The sequence below is a fragment of the Panthera pardus genome, unplaced genomic scaffold (genome assembly GCF_024362965.1).
Source record: "Panthera pardus isolate Hobbes unplaced genomic scaffold, ASM2436296v1 HiC_scaffold_13, whole genome shotgun sequence".
Classification (NCBI taxonomy): Eukaryota; Metazoa; Chordata; class Mammalia; order Carnivora; family Felidae; genus Panthera; species Panthera pardus.
The window spans coordinates 122,358,102-122,379,931 of NW_026526688.1; the positions used below are offsets into that span (position 1 = coordinate 122,358,102).

Below are 21,830 nucleotides of genomic sequence, written 5' to 3' on the forward strand. Positions count from 1 at the left end.
TGTTGAAGGTGGGTAGTATGAGTCCTCCAACTTTGCTCTTCTTCTTCAATACCGTGTTGACTTATTCTGAGTCTTTAGCCTCTCCATATAAACTTTAGAGTCAGTTAGTTGATATCTACAAAATAACTTGCTGGAATTTTGACTGGGATTGTGCTGAATCTATAGATCAAGTAGGAAAAAACAGACATATTGACAATATTGAGTCTTTCTATCCAATCTCTCACTTATTCAATTCTTGTTTGATTTCTTTCATCAATTTTATAGTTTTCCCCATATAAATATTGTACATATTTTGTTAGGTTTACACCTCAGTATTTCATTTTTTCACAAGCTAATATAAATGGTATTGTTTTTAATTTCAAATTCCACTTGTTCATTGCTGGTATATAGGAAAGTAATTGACTTTTGCATATTACCTTGTATCCTACAAACCTGCTATAATCACTTATCAGTTCTAGGAGCTTTATGTGGATTCTTTGAGATTTTCTACATAGGCAATCATGTCAATTGTAAAGAAAGACACTTTTCTTTCTTCCTTGTCAATAACTATACCTTTTATTTTATTTTCTTGTCTTACTGCATCAGCTAGGACTTCCAGTAGATATTGAAAGGGAATGGTGAGAGAAGACATACTTGCCATGTGCCTGATCTTAGCAAGAAAGCTTCTAGTTTCTCTTCATGAGTATATTGTTACTTGTATATTTGTTGTAGATGTTATTTATCAAGCTGAGGACGTTATCTTCTATTCCAAGTTTCCTAAGAGTTTTTACCATGAATAGGTGTTAGATTTTTTCAGATGCTTTTTCTACATCTATTGTTATGATCATGGTTTTTCTTCTTTAGCCTGTTGGTGACAGATCATGTTAACGGATTTTCAAATGTTGAGCCAGCCTTGTATATCTCAACCAAATCCCACATGGTCATGCCATATAACTCTTTGTATAAGTTGTTGGATTCAATTTGATATCCTTTTGTTGAGGATTTTTGCACCTAGGTTTATGATATTGGTCTGCAGTTTTTTCTTGTAATGGCTTTGTCTAAATTTGGTATCAGGGTAATGCTGGCCTCAAAGAAGTAATGAATAAATATCCATCTTCTTCTACCTCTATCTTCTTGAAGAGATTGTAGATAACTGGCATATTTTCTTCCTTAAACAGTTGGTAGAATTCACCAGTGAACCCATCTGAGCCTGGTGCTTTCTGTTTTAGAAGGTTATTAATTACTGATTCAATGTCTTTAATAGATATAAGCCTATTCAAATGGCTTCATTTTCTTTTTGAGTTTTAAGCAGATTGTGTCTTTCAAAGAATTGTCCATTTTACCCAGGTTATCAATTTTGTGGACATATAGTTGTTCATAGTATTACTTTATTGCCCTTTGGATGTCCATGGGATCTGTAGTGATGTCCCTTTTTCACTTCTCATGTTAGTAATTTGTGCTCCTCTTTTATTCTTAATTAGCCTGGTGAGAGGCTTACCAGTTTCATCTATTCAAAGAATCAGCTTTTGGTTTAGTTGAGTTTCTCAACTGATTCCCGTTTTCAATTTCATCAATTTCTACTCTAAATTTTATTATTTTTCTCCTGCTTACTTTGGGTTTTATATGTTCTTCTTTTCCTACTTTCCTAATGTTGAATGTTAGATGATTAATTTTAAATCTTTCTTTTCCAATATATACATTCAAAGCTATAAATTAGCACTGCTATGCCTATTAGCACTGCTTTCTCTATATGCCACAGATTTTTTGTGTTTTCATTTCCATTAGGTTCAAGAAAGGAGCCAAAAAAAAATTTCCTTGCCTTCCTTCCCAACTGAGCAGCTTGCCCAAGACCCTGTTTCAACTCTAGTAGCTAAAGCCTATTTATAGGCCAAGTCCTGCACACTCCCTGAAGTCAAAAATGTGTGAGGACCCCCCTATGAGTAGATCTCTCTAGCGTAACTCCCAGACTTAATCCACACTAAGCCACCAGCAATTCATCAATTACACTTCACATTTTCCAAAGCCAATACTGGTTCCCCCAAAGGTAAGTTTCTTCTCCAATAAGTTGTGATTCTCTGCACCCATTTGACTCTCCAATTCTGGGGTTATTAGCTTGCTCTGTGATCTCAATTCTCTGACAGATCTAAGAAAGAGTTTTTGATTTCTCATTTGTTCAGCTTTTTACTTGTTAGGATGGAGTGACAACTTTCAACCTCCTTACATGCCAGAATAGAAACTAGCAAACTAGCAAGGCACTACAAAAATGCAAATGTTTCCTCCCAAAAGATAGACAACATATCAACATTTGGGAAAAGAACATTAACTCTCTGTTAAAAGCTTTCTTTCACTAAAAAAAAAAAAAAAAAAACACGCTTGCTACATTCCAAGCAGACATTCTATCACAACAAATGCCTGGAATCAAAAAAGAGAACAGTCCTCTTAAGAAAATTCAAGTGTTCCATAAGGTTGTTTTGAGATCTGTGTAGTGGAATAGCAAAAAATAAGGATGTAGAGATAAGCAGGAACCATGTTATGTATGAACCTGACTGGCCCAGCTAGCATCTGGATTTTATCCCTCTCTCAGCCCTTGAAGATTTTTAAATAGTCGAATGACATTTATTTCCTTATAATCCACAGCACTCAAAAACTATAAAAGGTGAAAGGAAATGGCATGAATTCATGTATGTTTCAGAAAGATCACTAAGGGGGCATTAGTTGGAAATGCATTACATTCAGGGGCCTAAAAACAAAAACATCAGATAGGAGGCTTTTTTCAGAAATCCTGTAAGACATAATGAGACCCTGAACTAAGGCAGCAGCAACAGTTGTGGGGGGCAGGGTACACAAAATGTGAGAGGTATTTTGAGTTTGGTGCCAGATTGAATGCAGGTGCTAAGGAATGCAGGGACAGGGAGAAGTCGTGATTTCCAGGTTTCTGGCTGGGGCAAGTAGGTGGATGGTGGGGACACAGAAAGATAGAAGTAAGAGTTCCTTTAAGGAGAAAAGATGACAAATGAAGACATATCTAGTAAGCAGTTGTATGCCCAAGCCTGGAGTTCACCACAGCCATCCTTGTTCATAACCTAGAAGCTGTTCTTAAATAAAAAGAAGTTAAAATTCAGAATGTAGATGAGAGGGTGGAGTGAAGGGAAAGATAATAGGCAGAATTTTTTTTAATGTTTACTTTTGAGAGAGAGAGACAGAGCATGAGCGGGGGAGGGGCAGAGGCGGCGGTGGGGTGGTTGGCATAGACTCCGAAGCAGATTCCAGGCTTTGAGCTGCATACACAGAGCCCAAAGCGGGGCTAGGACTCACCAACCATGAAATCATGACCGGAGTGGAAGTCAGACCCTTAGCCCACTGAGCCACCCTGGCGCCCCTGGACATAATTTTTTTAGATCACCAGCCCTTAGGACTGAGCAGAAAGAGCCAGGAAAAAGACTGAGAAGCAGAGAAAGAGTGGTCTGGTAGACCTATCTTAAAATAATTCAGCATCCACAATAATCAGAGTTTAACAGTAAACTGACAAATATTCCCCTCTTCCCTCTCTCTCCACTCTGGCCACTCCTAAACCACACCATATCAAACACGTTCACTTTCTGGAGGCTTTTCGTTCACTAGTACTCCTTGCAGGTTTCTTCCTGTGTTCTACCAACCTCTAAAACTCCTACTCACCCTTCAAAAGCAGCTGGAATAGTGCCTTTAGAAGTTTCCCGAATGGGTACCTCCATCGTCTCCCCTTTATCATTCTTCTCCCAACTCAGTTTTCCCATCATTGGAGAGTCCTTTGAAGGGCTCGATCTTACTCGTGCCCTCAAGTCACAGCGCACACAGTGTAGAAGGCGCACAGAATGGTGCAGTCCTCTTTCTCACGTGCTTCCAGTTAAATTCCTGGTCCCTCACCTTCCACATGTGTGCTTCATAAGCCTTATCTACGCTGCCTGGGCTAACGTTACACGGGGAAAACCCCTTCCTGACACAGATGTTTTGCATCCAGCCGGCAGGTTTCTGCCACAAAGCCGCCGCCCTCCAGCCTGGCGCAAACCCCTCCAGCTTTGGAGGCGACACCACGTGGGCGCGAGCTACAACGCCAGCGGCGTCACACTTCAGGCACTTCCCTTCGTGCCAGACTGGCCTAGCGAGCGCTGTATTCACGCTCCGCCCCCCGGAGCAGGCGGCGGCGGGACCACGCTGAGAGCACGCCCCGCCCACGCCGCGCCCCCCTGCGCTGGGCGCACGTCCCGCCCACATCCCCAGCCCCGTGCGCCCCACCCCGGATGTCTACCCCTCACTGACCGGAGTCCGAGGACATGGCGAACCAGGTAGGGTTGGCTGGGCAGCGCGACCGGGCCCAGGGAAGAGGAGAAAGGAAAAATTGGGATGGAACCCGGTCGCTTGACTGCGCGGGGCCTCGGCCCGTAGGCTGATATCAGCTGCCGGATCTGAAACGGTGCCTCGGGCAAGCTGCTCTGCGGGAAGGAAGGGAAAGAGTCTTTGGGCTCCTTACTTGAAAGGTTTCGAGGCTTTTGGGGCAGCCCGAGGGGGGAGGGGGCGGTAGAAAAGGTTTAAGAGCGTTCACGCTTTGCGTTTGCAAAAATAAGTAACTTGCATGGAGTCATCTTGCTGGTAGCAGAACCACAGCCAGAGCCCGTGCTCCTAACCCTTAGGTTGTTGTGTTTCATGACTATAATTGTTAATTGAATAATTATGGTGCCACTAAAGAATGTATTTGGCGAAGGCTCCTGGGTCCCTTTCAGTAGTAACATTTTTGAGCACTTAAGGCACCAGAACTTTCCTCTTTTAATCCTACCGTGACGCTTCTGCGAGTATTGTCCCCATTTTGCACACCAAAAATTGAGATTTAAGAGGTTGGTCGACCTTAGTGGTCACATTAAGATAGTGAGCCAGGCCTGTCCCTTTGCAAAGAACTGTTCCAGGTTCCTGAAATATACTTTAGACAGTAAAGAAAGGCAGAAATGCACGAGTAACGTGAATAATCAGGCTAAAGTTGCTTAGTGTTTTAATGTTTTGCAAACTTTAGAAAGATTTATAACATTAAATGTTGAGGTTGAAAAGAAATGGTAAACGCTAAACGATCTTTCATACTCAACAAACTGGCAAGTTGTTTTTCTTTATAACGAAGTGCCTTTATTTGGAGAAGGTGAAAAATTATCCTGTGATCATATTTGAAGTAGGGCAAAGTAGATTTAGGGTGGAGCTTTGTTTTAGAATTGTCATTAAAAGGAAAAAAATCTCTCAAGCATTCCTTAAAATAGGGGAAGGGAGTATAAAAACCTAGATTATTGGGGCACCTGGGTGGCTCAGTCAGTTAAGCATCTCACTCTTGGTTTGGGCTCAGGTCCTCATCTCACCGTTGGTGGGATTGAGCCCTACCTGTAGCTCCACACTGCCAGGATGGAGCCTGCTTAGGATCCTATCTCTCCCCTCTCTTTGCCCCTCTTCTCATGCGCTCTTTCCCAAAATAAATAAAATTTAAAACAAAATTTTTTTCTAATTTAAAAAGAACTTAGATTATGGATGAATTAGGGCACCTGGGTAGCTGAGTCGGTTGAACATCTGACTTGATTTCAGCTCAGGTCATGATCCCAGGGTCAAGGGATCAAGTCCCCATTGGGCTTCCTCACTGAACATGGAGCCTGCATAAGATTCTCTGTATCCCTCTTCCCCCTTACTAAAAAAAAAAATATGGATGAATTATATTTATTCTTGTTGCCTGAATTCTCTAGAATATGTGACTATTTTGAATTTGACCTTTGTGATTTTGTTTTGAGATTTATGGTCAGTTGAGGTGAAAACATTCTAATGCAATGTCTGCATATTTTTACCATAAGATTTAGTATCTACCCTTTAATTTTAAAAATAACAATTTCCAGCCTCACCAATTTACACAAGCCACTCAGCTCTCTATATAGTTCAACTCTGCTTTTCCTCCACTCTTTGTTCTAGTTCTAATGAATACTATTTGTTTCTGCAAAGCTACACTATGCCAAGCACTATATTAGTGAGTTTTTATTCATTTTCATTTACTCCTCACAATAGCTTTTTATATTTGTAGGTGTTTAATTACTATGATTTGTAACTAACTTTTTCTCATCCTTGGGTATCCTAGTTAAAAGTAAAGTTTTTTCAAACCCACCAATGAAAGTTAACACTCTTTCTCCACTTTGTGCCTCTCCCTTTAACTTACCCTTTTTGTAAGTGTTGACTTTCAGGTCTGTCTCCTATAAACCCAGCAGTTTGCATCCTTTATTCTGTCAACACGTTTCATAAGCATTTTGTGAACTGCTCAAAACTTTTGGGGGTGGGGGGAATGCAAAATAGGTGACAGAGATTAAGAGGTCAAACTCACAGATATAAAATAAAGATGTCATGGGGGTATAAAGTACAACATAGAGAATAAAGTCAATAATATAGTAATAACCGTATGGTGGACAGATGATAACTAGACCTATCATGGTAATCATTTCTTAATGTATATAAACATCAGATTGATATGTTGTCCACCTGAAACTAATACAATATTGTATATTAACTATGCTTCAATAAAAATTTTTTTTTTACCTTTCCTCATTACACCTGATGCTCTAGTAAAGGAGGCCTAGTACTAAATTCTAGTACTGACTAGAATTTCTAAGTCAATGCTATGCTTGAAGTTAGCATTTCTAGCTAATTAGCTTGGAATTTTTTTTCTAGTAGCCACATTAAAATTGGGTTAAAAAATGAATAATAAAAAATAAAATTGATTAAAATTTAATCCATTATACAGTAATCCCTCCCTTATCCGCAGTTTCACTTTCCACGGGTTCTGTTACCTGCAGTCATTTGCAGTTCAGAAGCAGGTAATCTTCCTTCTGACCTATTGTCAGAAGGTCATTAGTAGCCTAACACTACATCACAATGCCTACGTCCCTCACTTCACTTCATCTCACCAGGTAGGCATTTTATCATCTCAACATCAGCAGAAGAAGGAGTACATACATATAATGCAATAAGATTTTGAGAGAGAGACTATTCACATAACTTACTACAATATAATTCTGTTAATTTACTGTTTCTAATTTATAAATTAAACTTTATCATAGATATGTTTGCATAGGAAAAACATATATATAGTTTCAGACATCCACGGGAGTCTGAGAATGTATCCTTTACAGATAAAGAGGAATTACTGTATTCAAATTACTGCCTTGACATGTAATTAATACTTTTTAAGTATTGAAATACTTTTACTTTTTTTTTTTTTTTTTTTTTACTATGTCTTCATAATCTGTGTATCTTTTACACTTACAGTTTATATCAGTTCAGCTTGAAAGGCACACATGGCAAGGGGCAATTGTATTATATAGCACAGTTAAAAGGGGTAGATAACAAGTAATTTTTTAAGTTTATTTATTTTGAGAGAAAAAATGTGAGTAGGGAAGGGGACAGAGAGAGAGGGAGGGAGAGCGAGAATACCAAGCAGGCTCCACACTGTCAGCACAGAGCCCGACGTGGGACTCAATCCCATGAACCATGGAATCATGACCTGAGCAGACATCAGGGAGTCAGATGCTTAACCGACTGAACCACCGAGGTGCCCCTAAATACAGTGTTTTAAAATTCTCCCATTCTGATCCTCCTTATGCTCCTTCCCACCTTGCAGTTTTGCACTAAACCAGTGTTAACTTAAACTAGCTTTAGTAAAGGAATACCATAGGATACGTGTTAAGCATTCAGAACCCTTGGATCCTATGGCAGACCTACTGAATCAGATTGTCTTAGAACCTGTATTTTTTTTTTAAAGTATTTATTTTGAGAGAGAGAGAGAGAGAGAGAGAGAGAGAGAGAGAGAGCAAGTATCCCAAGCAGGCTCCGTGCTGTCTGCCTGACGTGGGGCTCAAACTCAGGAACCATGAGCTCATGACCTGAGCCAAAATCAAGTGTCTGACACTTATCCGACTGAGCCACCTAGATGCTCCAGAACCTGTATTGCTCTTAACTTTTTTAAATATTTATTTTTATTTAGGGACAGAGCACAAGTGGGGGAGGGGAAGTGAGAGAGGGAGACACAGAATCCGAAGCAGGCTCCCCAGGCTCTGAGCTGTCAGCACAGAGCCCGACGCGAGGCTCGAACCCACAAACCACAAGACCATGACCTGAGCTAAAGTTGTACACTCACCCGACTGAGCCACCCAGGTGCCCCCAGAACCCGTCTTTTTAACGTACTCCTAGAAGATCGTTAAATATTTGACTAATAAAACTTAACCAAAAGAGGCTTTTACAACTGACCATGTAGTCATCTGAATTAAATTTTTTTAGTGAACGTTACTTATATGAAATCTAAAAACATGCAAGGGGTGCCTGGGTGGCTCAGTTGGTTAAGCATCCAACTCTTGACATTGGCTCAGGTCATGATCTAATGTTTGGTAGGTTCAAGCCCCACATCGGGCTCTGCACTGAGAGTGTGGAGCCTGCTTGAGATTCTCGCTCTCCCCCTCTCTCTGCCCCTCCCCTGTTCACGCACACTTGCTCTCCATGTCTCTCTCAAAAAAAAAAAAATAATAATAATTAATTTTAAACTAATAATCTTAAAAACATGAAAAATAATTCTCCATATCACTTAGAGGTTATGGTTTTTGTGATTCTGCGATATGTTTTCTAAGATTAGTAGTCAGGATCTAAATAAGTAGTTGATTATTAGTGCAGGAGGATAAACAACTTGCTCTCTTTTTTCCCTGATCTCAGGTTATCAAGTGCAAGGCTGCAGTTGCCTGGGAGGCAGGAAAACCTCTCTCTATAGAGGAGGTAGAGGTGGCACCCCCAAAGGCTCATGAAGTGCGAATTAAGGTAATGATATATTGAGGGCACTGGAAAAGGAGACTTACAATGAGGTCTCTGGATAAATGAATCCTCTGTGGATAAATCCCCAAGGACAGCGTTAAAGAGAAAGTATTGAAAGTCCTCCAACCTGGGAATCACAACATCCTCCTCTTACTTTACCTGCTTCACTTTTGCAGCACTCCTGTCCCTCTTTTTAGCTTTTGATGGTGAGCTAAGCAGTCTTCCCCATGGATCACTGGATAACTGCACTCTTTCTTCTGTAGCCTGTGTTTAAGATGACTTTATAGGATGCTCCCCCTTTCTGCCAAGCCCATAATTTAAAATGTATGATGACACATTAGAAACAAAAGAAGAAATGGTCTTCAGTTTTGTTAGCAGAGGTTTCAAATAAGATTTGGGAAGATGTTCCTGATTTGATTGGAACAACAAGCAAGTGAAGTCCGCTTGCTTGGAGAGCTTTAAAATGTACTGACCCTTGCAGGCAAGAGCAGGGTTCAGGGGATTCATTAGTCTAGTGCTTCTCGGCCTCTGCTGTGTCAGAGAAATGAAGTTACCCTTGGAGAGAACAGTATTGCACAAGGCAGCCAACTGGATATTTATAGCATTCTACACTTGTTTTGATGTAAAATTAATACTTTAAAGTAGTAACCGTTGAATGAAACTAACATCCTAGAAAAAAATAAGCTCTTTTTTGCTGTGAATTAGAGTATCCTTTCCCCATCCTACCTCCAAACAAATGCTCATGCTCCCAGGGATCAAATAGCAGGTTGCAGAGCCCAGGGCCAAATAATTTCTTAAGATCTTTTGCAACCCAGACTTATGACAGTTTATATGTTTTTCTTTAAGTTCAGAAATGAACCTGATTGTGATTTTGCCACTGAAAAAGAAAATGTGTCCTGGGATATACTAAGATGAGCTGTATGGGGCGCACTGTCTTCCCTGGGAAACAAAACAAATGGCAAAGAATGTTACCTTGAGAGCAGGTACATGGGTGAGAGACAAAGAAGCATAAATATAAACACTCCAAGACTTCCTTTCTGTGCGTTAAATGGTTTGGAAAGATAACCTACTTAAAAGCCAGATAAGAATAAAAGGCTGTTTAAGTAGTAATTGTGTGTGGCTGCCAAAAAGGGAGTTGGTTTCACTAAAAGCTCTGAATTTTGGCCCTAATAAGCAGGCAGGCATATTTCTGCAGTAGTCCATACCTTCTTAGGAGTCACATTTGCCAACAGTCACAAGGATCCCAGCAGTGAAATGGGCTCCTCCCGCTTTGTACACAGGTCATGTTCTCTCCACACCTGTAGGCACAGTGCCCATAAAATCACCTTGTTCACCTTCTTTTGCTAGCATGCACTGAAAAGGGATAGATGTACCATGTGTCTTTGCATATAAACACACCATTACTTTTATGTATCATTAAAAAAATGCTGCCAATTCCAATTGTTAAGATACCACAGATTGTTAACACTTGCTGATTTTAAAGATTAAAATATGAAACAAATGTATCTTAGAATCAATGAAATGTGGTATTGAAAATGCCTTTCCTTTGACCTGTATCTCTCTGGATTGCAAGCAAACACCCTTAAATGCTCTTGATCTGCTAGATTATCGCCACTGCAGTTTGCCACACCGATGCCTATACCCTGAGTGGGGCTGATCCTGAGGGGAGTTTTCCAGTGATCTTGGGACATGAAGGGGCTGGGATCGTGGAAAGTGTTGGCAAAGGAGTTACTACCCTGAAGGCAGGTAAGGAGGATATCTGAACCACTCCTAATTTTATAATTTCAATTTATTTCTACAAGGAAATTATTTTTATACATTGTTTCTTTCACAAACAAGTTATCACCTGAGTCATTTTTCAGGAAGAATTTTATTCCTTATCTAGGAAGCACAAATATTTGAGAGTTTTTTTTCTTTCTGATTTTGCAAGCTACTGTCATCTGAAACTATTTAAGTATATTTCCAAAGCCAGTTTGGACCAATTAAACAAGAATTTTTAAAGATTTCATCGGTGAGTCAGTATTTTAAAGCCCATGACCTTGTTCTCCAAGTACAGTTTAAGAGCTTTATCTCAATAAAAATTTTGAAACTTGTGTTTTTTGCATAGTCAGGCAGTGTCTGAATGATGTTATGTAGGTAAAGTTCTGAGTTGAAGTTAACCTTGCAAAGCCACATGAGGAGTGGGGATTTGCAGGGGCTGATGTATCCATTTAGAAACAGATGTCACCTATTCAGAATAACGTCTTTGCATTTGTTTCCCAGGCGATACTGTCATCCCACTCTACATCCCACAGTGTGGAGAATGCAAATTTTGTCTAAACCCTAAGACAAACCTTTGCCAGAAGATAAGGTTAGTATCTTTGTTATTTGGTCCTTAAAATAATAAGTAATTGTGTGGCAGTCTATACAGAGCATTCTCCATGAATTATTTCATTCCAGTTTTATGGCAGCCTCACTATCATTGGTATCCCCGTTTTCATAGATGAAAAAAATGAAGATTTAAATTAAGTGGTGTGCCCAATATCATCAGCTATTAGATAAAACAGAATTTTCTGAACCCATTCTTCTTCCATAACATTCGTCTAAACTTGCCAAAACGTATATTAAGGAGGGACATGCTTAAGAAATTAAATAGAAGCTTTTTTGTGAGCCATTTTATTATCCATGAAATCAAAGTAGTGAAACCCATAAGGTTACTAGGAAGACTACAAGAGATAACATAACCCCTTGACACAGAAAAGCTAGTTACTTTATTGTAATAAGGTAACAGCACTTAACTATTCTTTGAGGCAATTTAAGATGTTGTATTCCCCTTTTTACTGAGGTAAAACATATGTAATAAAGTACTATAAACCTTAAGTGTACAGCTCAATGAATTGTTATGTATATACACACCTAATGGTTATAACCACCCAGATCAACGTAGAGAACCATTCCAGCACCCTACAAAGTCATTCATATCCCTTGCGCTTCAGTACCTGCCTCTCTCAAAGGGAACCACTATTCTGATTTCTTTCACTACAGGACTTCATATAAATAGAATCACATACTGTGTGCTCTTTTGTTTGGTTTCCTCATAATGTCTGTGAAATGTGTTTAAGTTGCTCTGTGAATCACCTCTTTTTTATCATTCCAAATATACATCCATTTATCTCTATCCATTCCCCTGCTGATGGACATTTAAGTTGCTCAAATGTTTGGGGCTGTTGTGATTCACGCTGCTGTGAACATTCCTATTCATAGCTCTTAGTGAATATGTGACTACTTTCTCTTGGGTATTTTCCTAGGATTGGAATTGCTGGATGCAATATTGTGATTTCATTCAGATAACCAGATACATATTTCTCATATGTATTGGGGTCTTCTGCCATGGTTTCTGGCTCATAGCTATTAAAATTTAGTAGAATTTCCTGTGATGTGGGCTATAAAAGTGCCTTTGTTATGTTAATGAAGGGGACTTTTGGAAAGCCCTTAGGTAACCTAGGGGTGGCCTGACCTTTGGTAAGGAAAAGGAGGCGTGGAAGTTGAATCAGTCGATGGCCAGTGACTTAGTCAGTCATGGCTATAATGAAGCTTTCATAAAATCCCAAAAGGACTGGGTTCAGAGAGCTTTGGGGCTGGTGAACACATGTAGATTGAGGAGAGTGACATACCTGGAGAGGGCATGGAAATCCTCAGCCTTTCCCCATACTTTATCTTACGCATCTCTTCATCTAGCTGTTGATTCATATCCTTTATCGTATCCTTCAATAACTTAAAGAGCACCTGGGTGACTCAGTTGAGCGTCCAACTCTTGATTTCAGCTCAGGTCATGATCCTGGGGTCATGGGATCAAGCCCTGCACTGGGGCTCTGTGCTGGGTGTGGAGCCTGCTTAAGATTCTCTCACCCTCCCTCTGTCCCTCGCTTGTGCTCGCTCTTTGTCTCTAAAATTAAATAAGTAAATAAAAACTGGCATCTGTGTGGCTCAGTCGGTTAAACCTCCAGCTCCTGATTTCGGCTCAGGTCATGATCTCACGTTTTGTGAGTTCAAACCCTGCATCAGGCTCTGCACTAACAGCATGGAGCCTGCTTGGGATTCTCTCTCTCTCTTTTTCCACCTCCCATGCTCTCACTTGCTCTCAAAATGAATAAACTTTTAAAAATAATAACATAGGTGTTTCCATGAGTTCTGCGAGCCATTCTAGGACATTAAAAGAACCTGAGGAAGAAAATCTTTGGAAACTCCAATCTGTAGCCATTGGGGTCAGAAGCACTGGTAACAGTTTCTGCCTTGCAGCTGGCATCTGAAGTGAAAGGTAGGGGGCAGTCTTCTAGGACTGAGTCCTTAACCTGTGGGATCTGATGCTGTCTCCAGGTGGCTAGTGTCAGAATTGAGTTGAATTTCCAGACACCTTGCTGGTGTCCAAGAATTGCTTAATGTTACATATAAGGGAACACACCCCCACACACACATTAGAGCTGGGTCCATGACTTAGAAGATTGGGTCATACGTAAAAGATCGTGTGTTCTTAAATTTGTTTTCTAGTGCCATTGACAAAATTCTATTTTTGGGAAACAAGATGTCATTCACTATATAACAGAAGTCCAGTTAATTTTGGCAAAGCTAGAACCAAAATCTCATTTTGAAAGGTAATTTCAAACGCAGTCTAACAACTTGAGACATATCAAGTATAATAATGGTATTGGCCTTTTTGTGGCTGCCTGTAGCCTTTCAGAGGGACAAGTCCTTTCAGAGCATGAAATGTATCCCACATCACCTTTTGTTCAAGAAACTCCTCTGAGGTAGAAGTGATTTCTTGCATTAAGGAAGGGTGAACAAACTTAAGTTGCTCTTAAAGATACAACAGTTATCTGTGGTAGAGCTTTGTCACAGATTTGTTTTTTGTTTCTGGTCATATTTTTTTCTCAAAGGAAATGTACTTACTCTTGAGTCTAGAGGCAGTCTATTTTCATGTGTGTATTTGTTTATTCCTGTTTATTCCAAAGGATTAGCCTAAGAACGAACATCAAATTATAGTGCATTATTTTGAAAAATAATAAATATTTAATAAGCACTCTGTGCCAGGCACAATGTTAATGCCTTCCATAACACCTCATTTGATTTTATAGCAATCTTTGAGATAATGATTGTTTCTCCATTTTTTAGTGAGGAAACTAAGCCACAGAGGTTAATTAACTGGCCCACGATCACAGAGGATTTGACCCAAGTGTGTCTGACTTTAGGACCTGCATTCCTAAGCAAGACATTACATTACTTATTTAGAATATCAAAAACAATTTTTGATACTATTGATCATACCAGTTGCTTTTGTGAGCTTTTTTCTTTTCCTTTATCTTTTATTAGTGTTACCAACTACACAGGCAACAGACAAAGTTATAGAGAAAAGAAGAGATAACCTCAATCCTTGAGGATTGTTAGCCTTTTAACAAAGCCTCCTGAAAGATCTAAATCAGCCAGTTTGGCTATTTTCATCACCTAATCTGCATAATTGCTCATAATCTCTGTGTAGATTTTAATGTTTGTTTTGAGAGAGCACACAGAGAAGGTGCAGAGAGCCTCACACGGGGCTTCAACTCACATATTGTGAGATCATGACCTAAGCCAAAATCAAGAGTCCGACACTTAACTGACTGAGCCACCCAGGCGCGCCGGTGATGGAATTTTCAAATTATTTCATCTGATCCATAAGTTGTATCTGTTAAATTTTATCTCAATACCCTGACAACAAGATCCAGAAGGATATTGAATGTTGGAAAAGATATGTAGGATTATAAGTCTTTTGTAAGGTTTTCTAATAAGGCATTGCTGAAAGGTGCTAAATTATTAATAAATACAGTAGAAATCTGACTTTGGGGCTTAGCACACTTTCCTGTCTACCTGTCATATTTAAAACTGTTTTTTTTTTTTTCCTATGGGTTTTGAAAAACCTGATTTTACCCTGCCTTTCTCCTTTTTTATTTTCTTTAGAGTTACTCAAGGGAAAGGATTAATGCCAGATGGTACTAGCAGATTTACTTGCAAAGGAAAGACAATTTTACATTACATGGGAACCAGCACATTTTCGGAGTATACAGTTGTGGCTGATATCTCTGTTGCTAAAATTGATCCTTTAGCACCTTTGGATAAAGTCTGCCTTCTGGGTTGTGGAATTTCAACTGGTTATGGTGCTGCTGTGAACACTGCCAAGGTAAGAGATTGGCCCGGGTTTTAGCTTCCGCCTTCTAGTTTGATACATTGGAGCTTTGCTGGAATAGTGAAATTGGCCCAGTGTGTTAGAAACCTAGTGATTTCCTTGACTCTCGTGCAATGAGTGCCTTACAAACTATGTTTACTATTAGGTGGAGCCTGGCTCTACTTGTGCCGTCTTTGGCCTAGGAGGAGTTGGATTGGCGGTTATCATGGGCTGTAAGGTGGCTGGTGCATCCCGGATCATTGGTGTGGACATCAATAAAGATAAATTCGCACGGGCCAAGGAGTTTGGAGCCTCTGAATGTATTAACCCCCAAGACTTCAGTAAACCCATCCAGGAAGTGCTCGTTGAAATGACTGACGGGGGAGTGGACTACTCCTTTGAGTGCATTGGTAACGTGAAAGTCATGGTAAGTTTTAGCTTCATTCCTTTTTTTTCTCTAGCTTACTTTATTGTAAGACTAGAGTACGAAATACATATACAGAATAGCTGGTAATCGACTGTTTATATTGCTGGTAAGTCTCCCAGTCAGCAGAAGGCTATTAGTTAAATTTGGGGGAGTCAAAAGTTAACGTGACTTTTCGACTGGGTAGGGGGTCAGCTTCCCAACCCTTGTGTGTTTTTCAAGGGTCAACTGTATATCTGCTTTACTAACCTTGAGCAACAGCTTCTCTACACCTCAGTTTCCTCAGGTGCAAAATGCACCTACTTGACATAAAGTCAATCCTCTGCAAAATAGTACTATTCTCCACCTTGCTTCCTTTATTAAAGTCTTTAGAATTTTTAACTAGGATTTACTTTTAAAACTAGACAGGAAATAAAAGCTTTAAATTCTTTCATTTTGTGTTAGTATTTAGCCAGATTAATACATTTTTTAATTACCTTATTAAAACTTGAATAAAATTACATTGACTAAGTATTCAGTTTGACCTTTTTGTTGTCATTTTTTTTTTAAAAAAAAAAAAAGCTCTGTGCCGCCACCCTTCCCCCAAAAGTTACTTACTGGGGAAGCAGAGATGGCCGGCACAATGCACTGACTCCTGTGATTTGGTCCTCTCTTTCCTGCAGAGAGCAGCGCTAGAGGCCTGCCACAAAGGCTGGGGAGTCAGCGTGGTGGTTGGAGTAGCTGCTTCGGGTGAAGAGATCGCCACTCGCCCGTTTCAGCTGGTAACAGGCCGCACGTGGAAAGGCACTGCCTTTGGAGGTAAGTTAATGGGTGAGCACATTTTCTCTTTTGTCATTTCCATCGGCAGAATTTTAATCCCAGGCTGATTTTTTGTTTTAAGAATTTTCATGGGCTACCTTCATCATTAAGTTGTTGCATAGCTATTTTGATAGGAGGGCTTCACATTCAGTCAGTATTCACCCCTGGGGCTGGGGAGATACTCAACTTCCTCTGAAGCAGGAGACCCACTTTTTACACACAAAAAATCAGTATCCTGTTAATGAGGAAATAGTTGGGGGTTAGGGCAGAAGTTAGAAGTAGGTTCCAGGGATACAAACAACATTATCAGCCACACTCATGTTATGGACTTAAAGAGGTTATCGACATTTGTGCTCATTTTCCAGAGTGTCTGGTTGTCGCTGGATGTAATAATACCTCTTGTCTAAATAGTACTGATTTCAGTAGTAACCAATACAAAGTCTTCAACTGAAAATACTGTATTAGACAAAACTTTATAACAGAAATGAAAAGCTGCCAGACTGATCATTTTTCCCCTTTTGTGGTCCTAAAAAGCGCATGGTGGTTTGGGGTTGCCTAACTACTGATAGAATGCTGAGAAACAGTTTCCATCTGTTTTGCTAGTTGCTCACCTAGGAGGCACAGATCATGCCTGTATATTCCAACAAGTGTGCATGAATGAAATCTAAAGTTTTTGTAGGTTTTTTAAAAAAGTATATTTATATTCTCACCATCCTCTTAGGGGAAAAAAAAACACTTAGCGTGAATTTTCCATAATCTGAACTTAAGGTGTTTCTTAAGATCCCCTATCATGCCAGGTTTTTTGAAGGCCAGAGGAAAAGATCAAGAGGGTATGAGGGGGTTTGGCCGAAGTTTCTGCCTTTATACTATAGAATTCACCATAAAAAATGTCATGCAGACTAACCTCGCCTTTCCAACGAGCTGTATGCCTCACTTGAGTATATCAGAACAGACTTTTAAAGCCACACATCCTCTCAGGTCCTTAGCTGTATTTGAAAGGACATTTTAAGCCTGGGAGACTGAGCCAGGGGGTTGATCATAACCTCTCACCGAAGCCTCATCACCCCAGCACATGCTAGTTGGGAAAGAAGCTGGAGTATTGAGGTGTGATGGGTGTTGTTAACATATGACCCACAGATGTAAATAGAAGTTTTGGACTAACAAATAGAGGTGGCTGTACTTGTCTTGTTACCGGGGATTTAAAGAAGGGGGCACCTGGCTAGTTCAGTTGGTAGCGTATGTGACTCTTGGTCTCGGGCTTGTGAGTTCAAGCCCCACATTGGTCATGGAGCATACTTAAATTAAATAAATAATACTTTTTTTAAAAAAAAGGAGAAAGGAAAAGCCCTACGATTTGTAAGAGAAAAATAATTAGTAGAGGATATAAGGAGGCAGATTTGGAAAAGGCTCAAAAGAGGTTTGAAATGAGCTACAAAGTGTCCCTGGTGTAAAAGGTGGGAAGGTGTCTTTGTTGATTTATTGCTTCTTTCAATACAAGTGAAAGATCGAAGCACCAATTTTGTTTAAAATCTTATATAGCTAAGAATTTCCCACTTTTGTTTTCAGTTTCACGGTTTCTGGTGTGAGATGCTATCCCTAATTTCATTGTTGAATTTAAAACCAAAGAAATAAGAGGTGCCTGGGTGGCTCAGTTGGTTAAGCATCCGGCTCTTGGTTTCTGCTCAGGTCGTGATCTCACAACTCGTGAGTTCAAGCCCTTGCATCGGGCTCTGTGCTGACAGTGAGGAGCCTGCTTGGAATTCCCTCTCTCCCTCTGTCTCTGCCCCTTCCCCACTCAAGCTCACTCTTTCTCTCTCTCTCTGTCTCTCAAATGAATAAGTAAACTTAAAAAAAAAAAAGCTTTAAAACCAAAGAAATAAAAGTTCTGTATTACGTCAGGTTTGTTCTTCCTTAAATGTCGTAATTATAGAATCTTTGCTGTTGTGGAGCCAAATAAGTTTATTCTAAGACTTCAGAGTTCTATCCTGGTATCTTAGAAGTCTCACTTGGCTAAAACCTTAATGAGATTTTAGTAAATCTTAACACAGAAAAAGGAAAATACTCAAAAGGCATTTACTATTTTTTTTAACTAAAGATGTACATTAAATTCTTCTTTCTCTGTATGCTAATTTTGAAGTTTTTCAGTCCTCTTAAATTGATGAGAAAATCAGGGGTTTTTTTTCTTTTTAATTTAAATTTTAGTTAACATACAGTGCAGTATTGGTTTCAGGAATAGAATTTAGCAATTCATCACTTAGATACAACACCCAGCATTAATCACAAGTCCCTCCTTAGTATCCATTAACCATCTAGTCCATCTCCCACCCAGATCCCTCCACCTTCAGTTTGTTCTGGTGGTTAAGAGTCTCTTGTGGTTTGTTTCCCTCTCTTTTTCCCTCCTTCTTCCCGAATGTTCATCTGTTTTGTTTCTTAAATTCCACATATGAGTGAAATCATATATTTGTCTTTCTCTGATTGACTTATTTCATTTAACATAATACATTCTAGCTGCAAAAATTTATTCTCTTAAATGTCTGTCACCCACTAAGTAATAAGCATACTGCAAAGATTTGTTGGAAGAATACATGTGTGATTTCTTTTAGGATGGAAGAGTGTGGAAAGTGTCCCAAAGTTAGTATCCGAATATATGTCCAAAAAGATAAAAGTTGATGAATTTGTGACTCACAATCTGCCTTTTGACCAAATTAATGAAGCCTTTGAACTGATGCATGCAGGAAAGAGGTAAGCTTCCTTGTTAGCTATATATTATAAAATGTAATGACTTGGGGTTTATGGAGAAGGGTAAAAAAATACTTTTAGTGGTCTTAAAAGATATCATTTAGGGGCACCTGGGTGGCTCAGTCAAAGCGTCTTGACTTTGGCTCAGATCATGATCTCATGGTTTGGGAGTTTGAGCCCCACATCTGCTGTTACCACAGAGTCCACTTTGGATCCTCTGTGCCCCTTCTCTCTCTCTCTCTCTCTCTCTCTCTCTCTCTCTCTCTCAAAAATAAACATTAAAAAAAAAGATATCACTGAAAACTGTTTATTGCTTCCTTCTCTTACAGCATTCGAACTGTTGTAAAACTTTAAATTCAACAGAGAACATATGTCCATCCTTTCACCTAAATCTTGTGGTCCAACTGGAACAACCAGACAAGCAGGGAGAAGCTCTTCCATGATCAGTCTCTTAGACCTTCTCTACTACTACTTCTAGAGTAACCTATTCTAGGGAGTGATATTTTGTGTATAATTCATACATCTCTAATCAAGGACAAAGCTGATACAGTCCTAAATTAGCTTTCTGAACTCTCCTTCACATGAATAATTGCTAGCTTATTAAGAAACAGTCTAACATAATAAAAGTAATTTCCACATATGTGTGAAGTTGTGATCTGTTTTATGCTGGATTCATTCTCATGGTTCCCGTACTTGTTATCTTCGTTCTTTAAAAGAAAGCCAGAGAAAAAAATAAAAAAATAAATAAAGGAAAGCCAGAGGAAACAGGGCAGTGGTGAGTATCTTAGCCTTGCCTTCTTACATCCACGGTAACTTGTGTTTAACTTTTAACGGTCTCTGGCCCGTTTACTAAAGAACATTTCTCGGGGCACCTGGGTGGCTCAGTCAGTTAAGCGTCCGACTTCAGCTGAGCTCATGATCTCACCGTTGGTGAGTTCAAGCCAGGCTCTGTGCTGACAGCTCAGAGCCTGGAGCCTGTTTCGGATTCTGTGTCTCCCTTTCTCTATGCCCCTCCCTCACTCTCTCTCTCTCAAAAATAAACATTTAAAAAATAAAAAATAACATTTCCCTCACCATCAGTGGCAAAGTTCATGAGAACCCAGGGCTGTCTCTGTGAGATTACATTCTTGAGAACAGATAACCATGTCTTGTTCAAACTTAAGAGACCCACCCCCCACAATTCCTAGTATGGCATCTGGCCCACAGTGGGCACTAAACATCATTGATGAAGCTACCCTCTGTGCTTAAGTAGGTGTATGTGTGTAGGTGGTGGCTCTATGAATTCTCTCAAGCATAGGAAAAATACATACTGAATTGCAAAGTTCCCAGCTGCTTTTTCAAATCTTAACATTTTACCATCTCTAGACCACCACATTGCCTTTCGTCTCCAGAAGTTTTTTGTGAAATACCTGTTTACATCCTTTCCTCACCACCCAGAATTTGGTGTTTTTCACTCATACATGTTGTCACACTTACTATATGTATCCATTAACTGTCTCTAGTCTTCAGCATTGAAAACCTGATAACTGTCCTATTCTGCAGCTTTCATTTTTTACTCATTGTGATTAATCCATGTGATGCTCTCATTCACTAATTTTAATACTGTGCATTAGTATTCACTTATATGAACTACCATAATTTACCTGCTGCCCAAATGATGGCCTAACGCTATTTCCAAAGCTGTTTCTATATTGCTGACGGCACTGGTGAAACATTCTTGTACATCCTTCTCATGCTCACTGTGTTAGTAATCCTCATTACTTAGGATGTGTAGTTGGCCCTTGAACAACATAGGTTTGAACTGCACAGATTTCACTTATATATGGCTTTTTTACAGTATGGTTCTGTAAATGTATTTTATGATTATCTTCACTTTTTTTTCTCTAGCTTATTTTGTTGTAAGAATACCACTTAAAATATGTATGTGTTAATCAACTGTTATCAGTAAGGCTTCCGGTCAACAGTAAGCCATTAGTAACGTTTTGGGGGAGTCAGAAGTAATACGTGAATTTCAAATGCATGGAGGGTCAGCATACCTAGTCCCTGCATTGTTCAAGAGCCAACTGTATATCCTAGGATAAGCACATCTGTACTAGAAACTGCCAACATCGTTCCTCAGAATGGTTGGAAATCTTTACAAATTCAATGAGTGTGAAATGATACTTCATTACTTCAGTTTGCATTTCCCTCAGTTACTAAAGTACTATCATACGTCTGTATTTCCTTTTTTGCGAAGTATCTATTTACATCCTTTGTTCATTTTTCTGTTGGATTATCTTTTTCTGAGTAATTTTTAGGTGTTCTTGTAGATGCCAGTCCTTCCATCAGTTTTATGTTTTAATATATTTTATATTTTTATTTTAATATAATCAAATCTATCAGTCTTTTTGTGGTGCCGTTAAGTAACGTTTAGGATTTTCTTTTATTCTGAGCAATATAAAGCAGCAAACAAAAAATGCTTTCTCTTCCATCCAGGTAATCCATTGACGTTGAAAAAAAATAAAAGCAACATATCCAAGAGTTAGAAAATTCAATTACAGAAAATTATATAAGAGCAACACAACATTCCCCTCCCACAAAAAAAAAAAAAAATGGTTGACTCCTAGAAAGTTTATGTATCTTCCCAGAAGTTTCAATTCACGGAATAGCACATATACATATCCTTTAAAACTACACAAAGGAATACTATTAACATTATTTTGCGCTCTTTTGGTTTTTCCACATGATAGTGTATTGCAGACTGCTGTTCTGTCAACACATCGGATATGCCACGCACATAGTTCTTTTGGTTGGATTGAAGCCATGTGTTTTTTTGTTATTTTAAAAATACTTTTGGGGCGCCTGGGTGGCTAGTTAAGCTTCTGACTTCAGCTC

The 21,830-nt window shown here is 39.3% G+C and overlaps 1 protein-coding gene across 1 annotated transcript; it reads left to right on the forward strand.

Moving 5' to 3' along the window:
- The first annotated feature begins 4,172 nt into the window (after window positions 1-4,172).
- ADH5 (alcohol dehydrogenase 5 (class III), chi polypeptide) lies at window positions 4,173-19,596 on the forward strand. Its single transcript, XM_019415610.2, has 9 exons — window positions 4,173-4,301; window positions 8,725-8,826; window positions 10,425-10,566; window positions 11,083-11,170; window positions 14,791-15,010; window positions 15,162-15,422; window positions 16,082-16,217; window positions 18,821-18,959; window positions 19,286-19,596. Exons 1-9 carry the CDS (start codon window positions 4,290-4,292, stop codon window positions 19,308-19,310), a joined length of 1,125 nt encoding a protein of 374 aa, XP_019271155.2. The 5' UTR covers window positions 4,173-4,289; the 3' UTR covers window positions 19,311-19,596.
- Window positions 19,597-21,830: the final 2,234 nt, after the last annotated feature.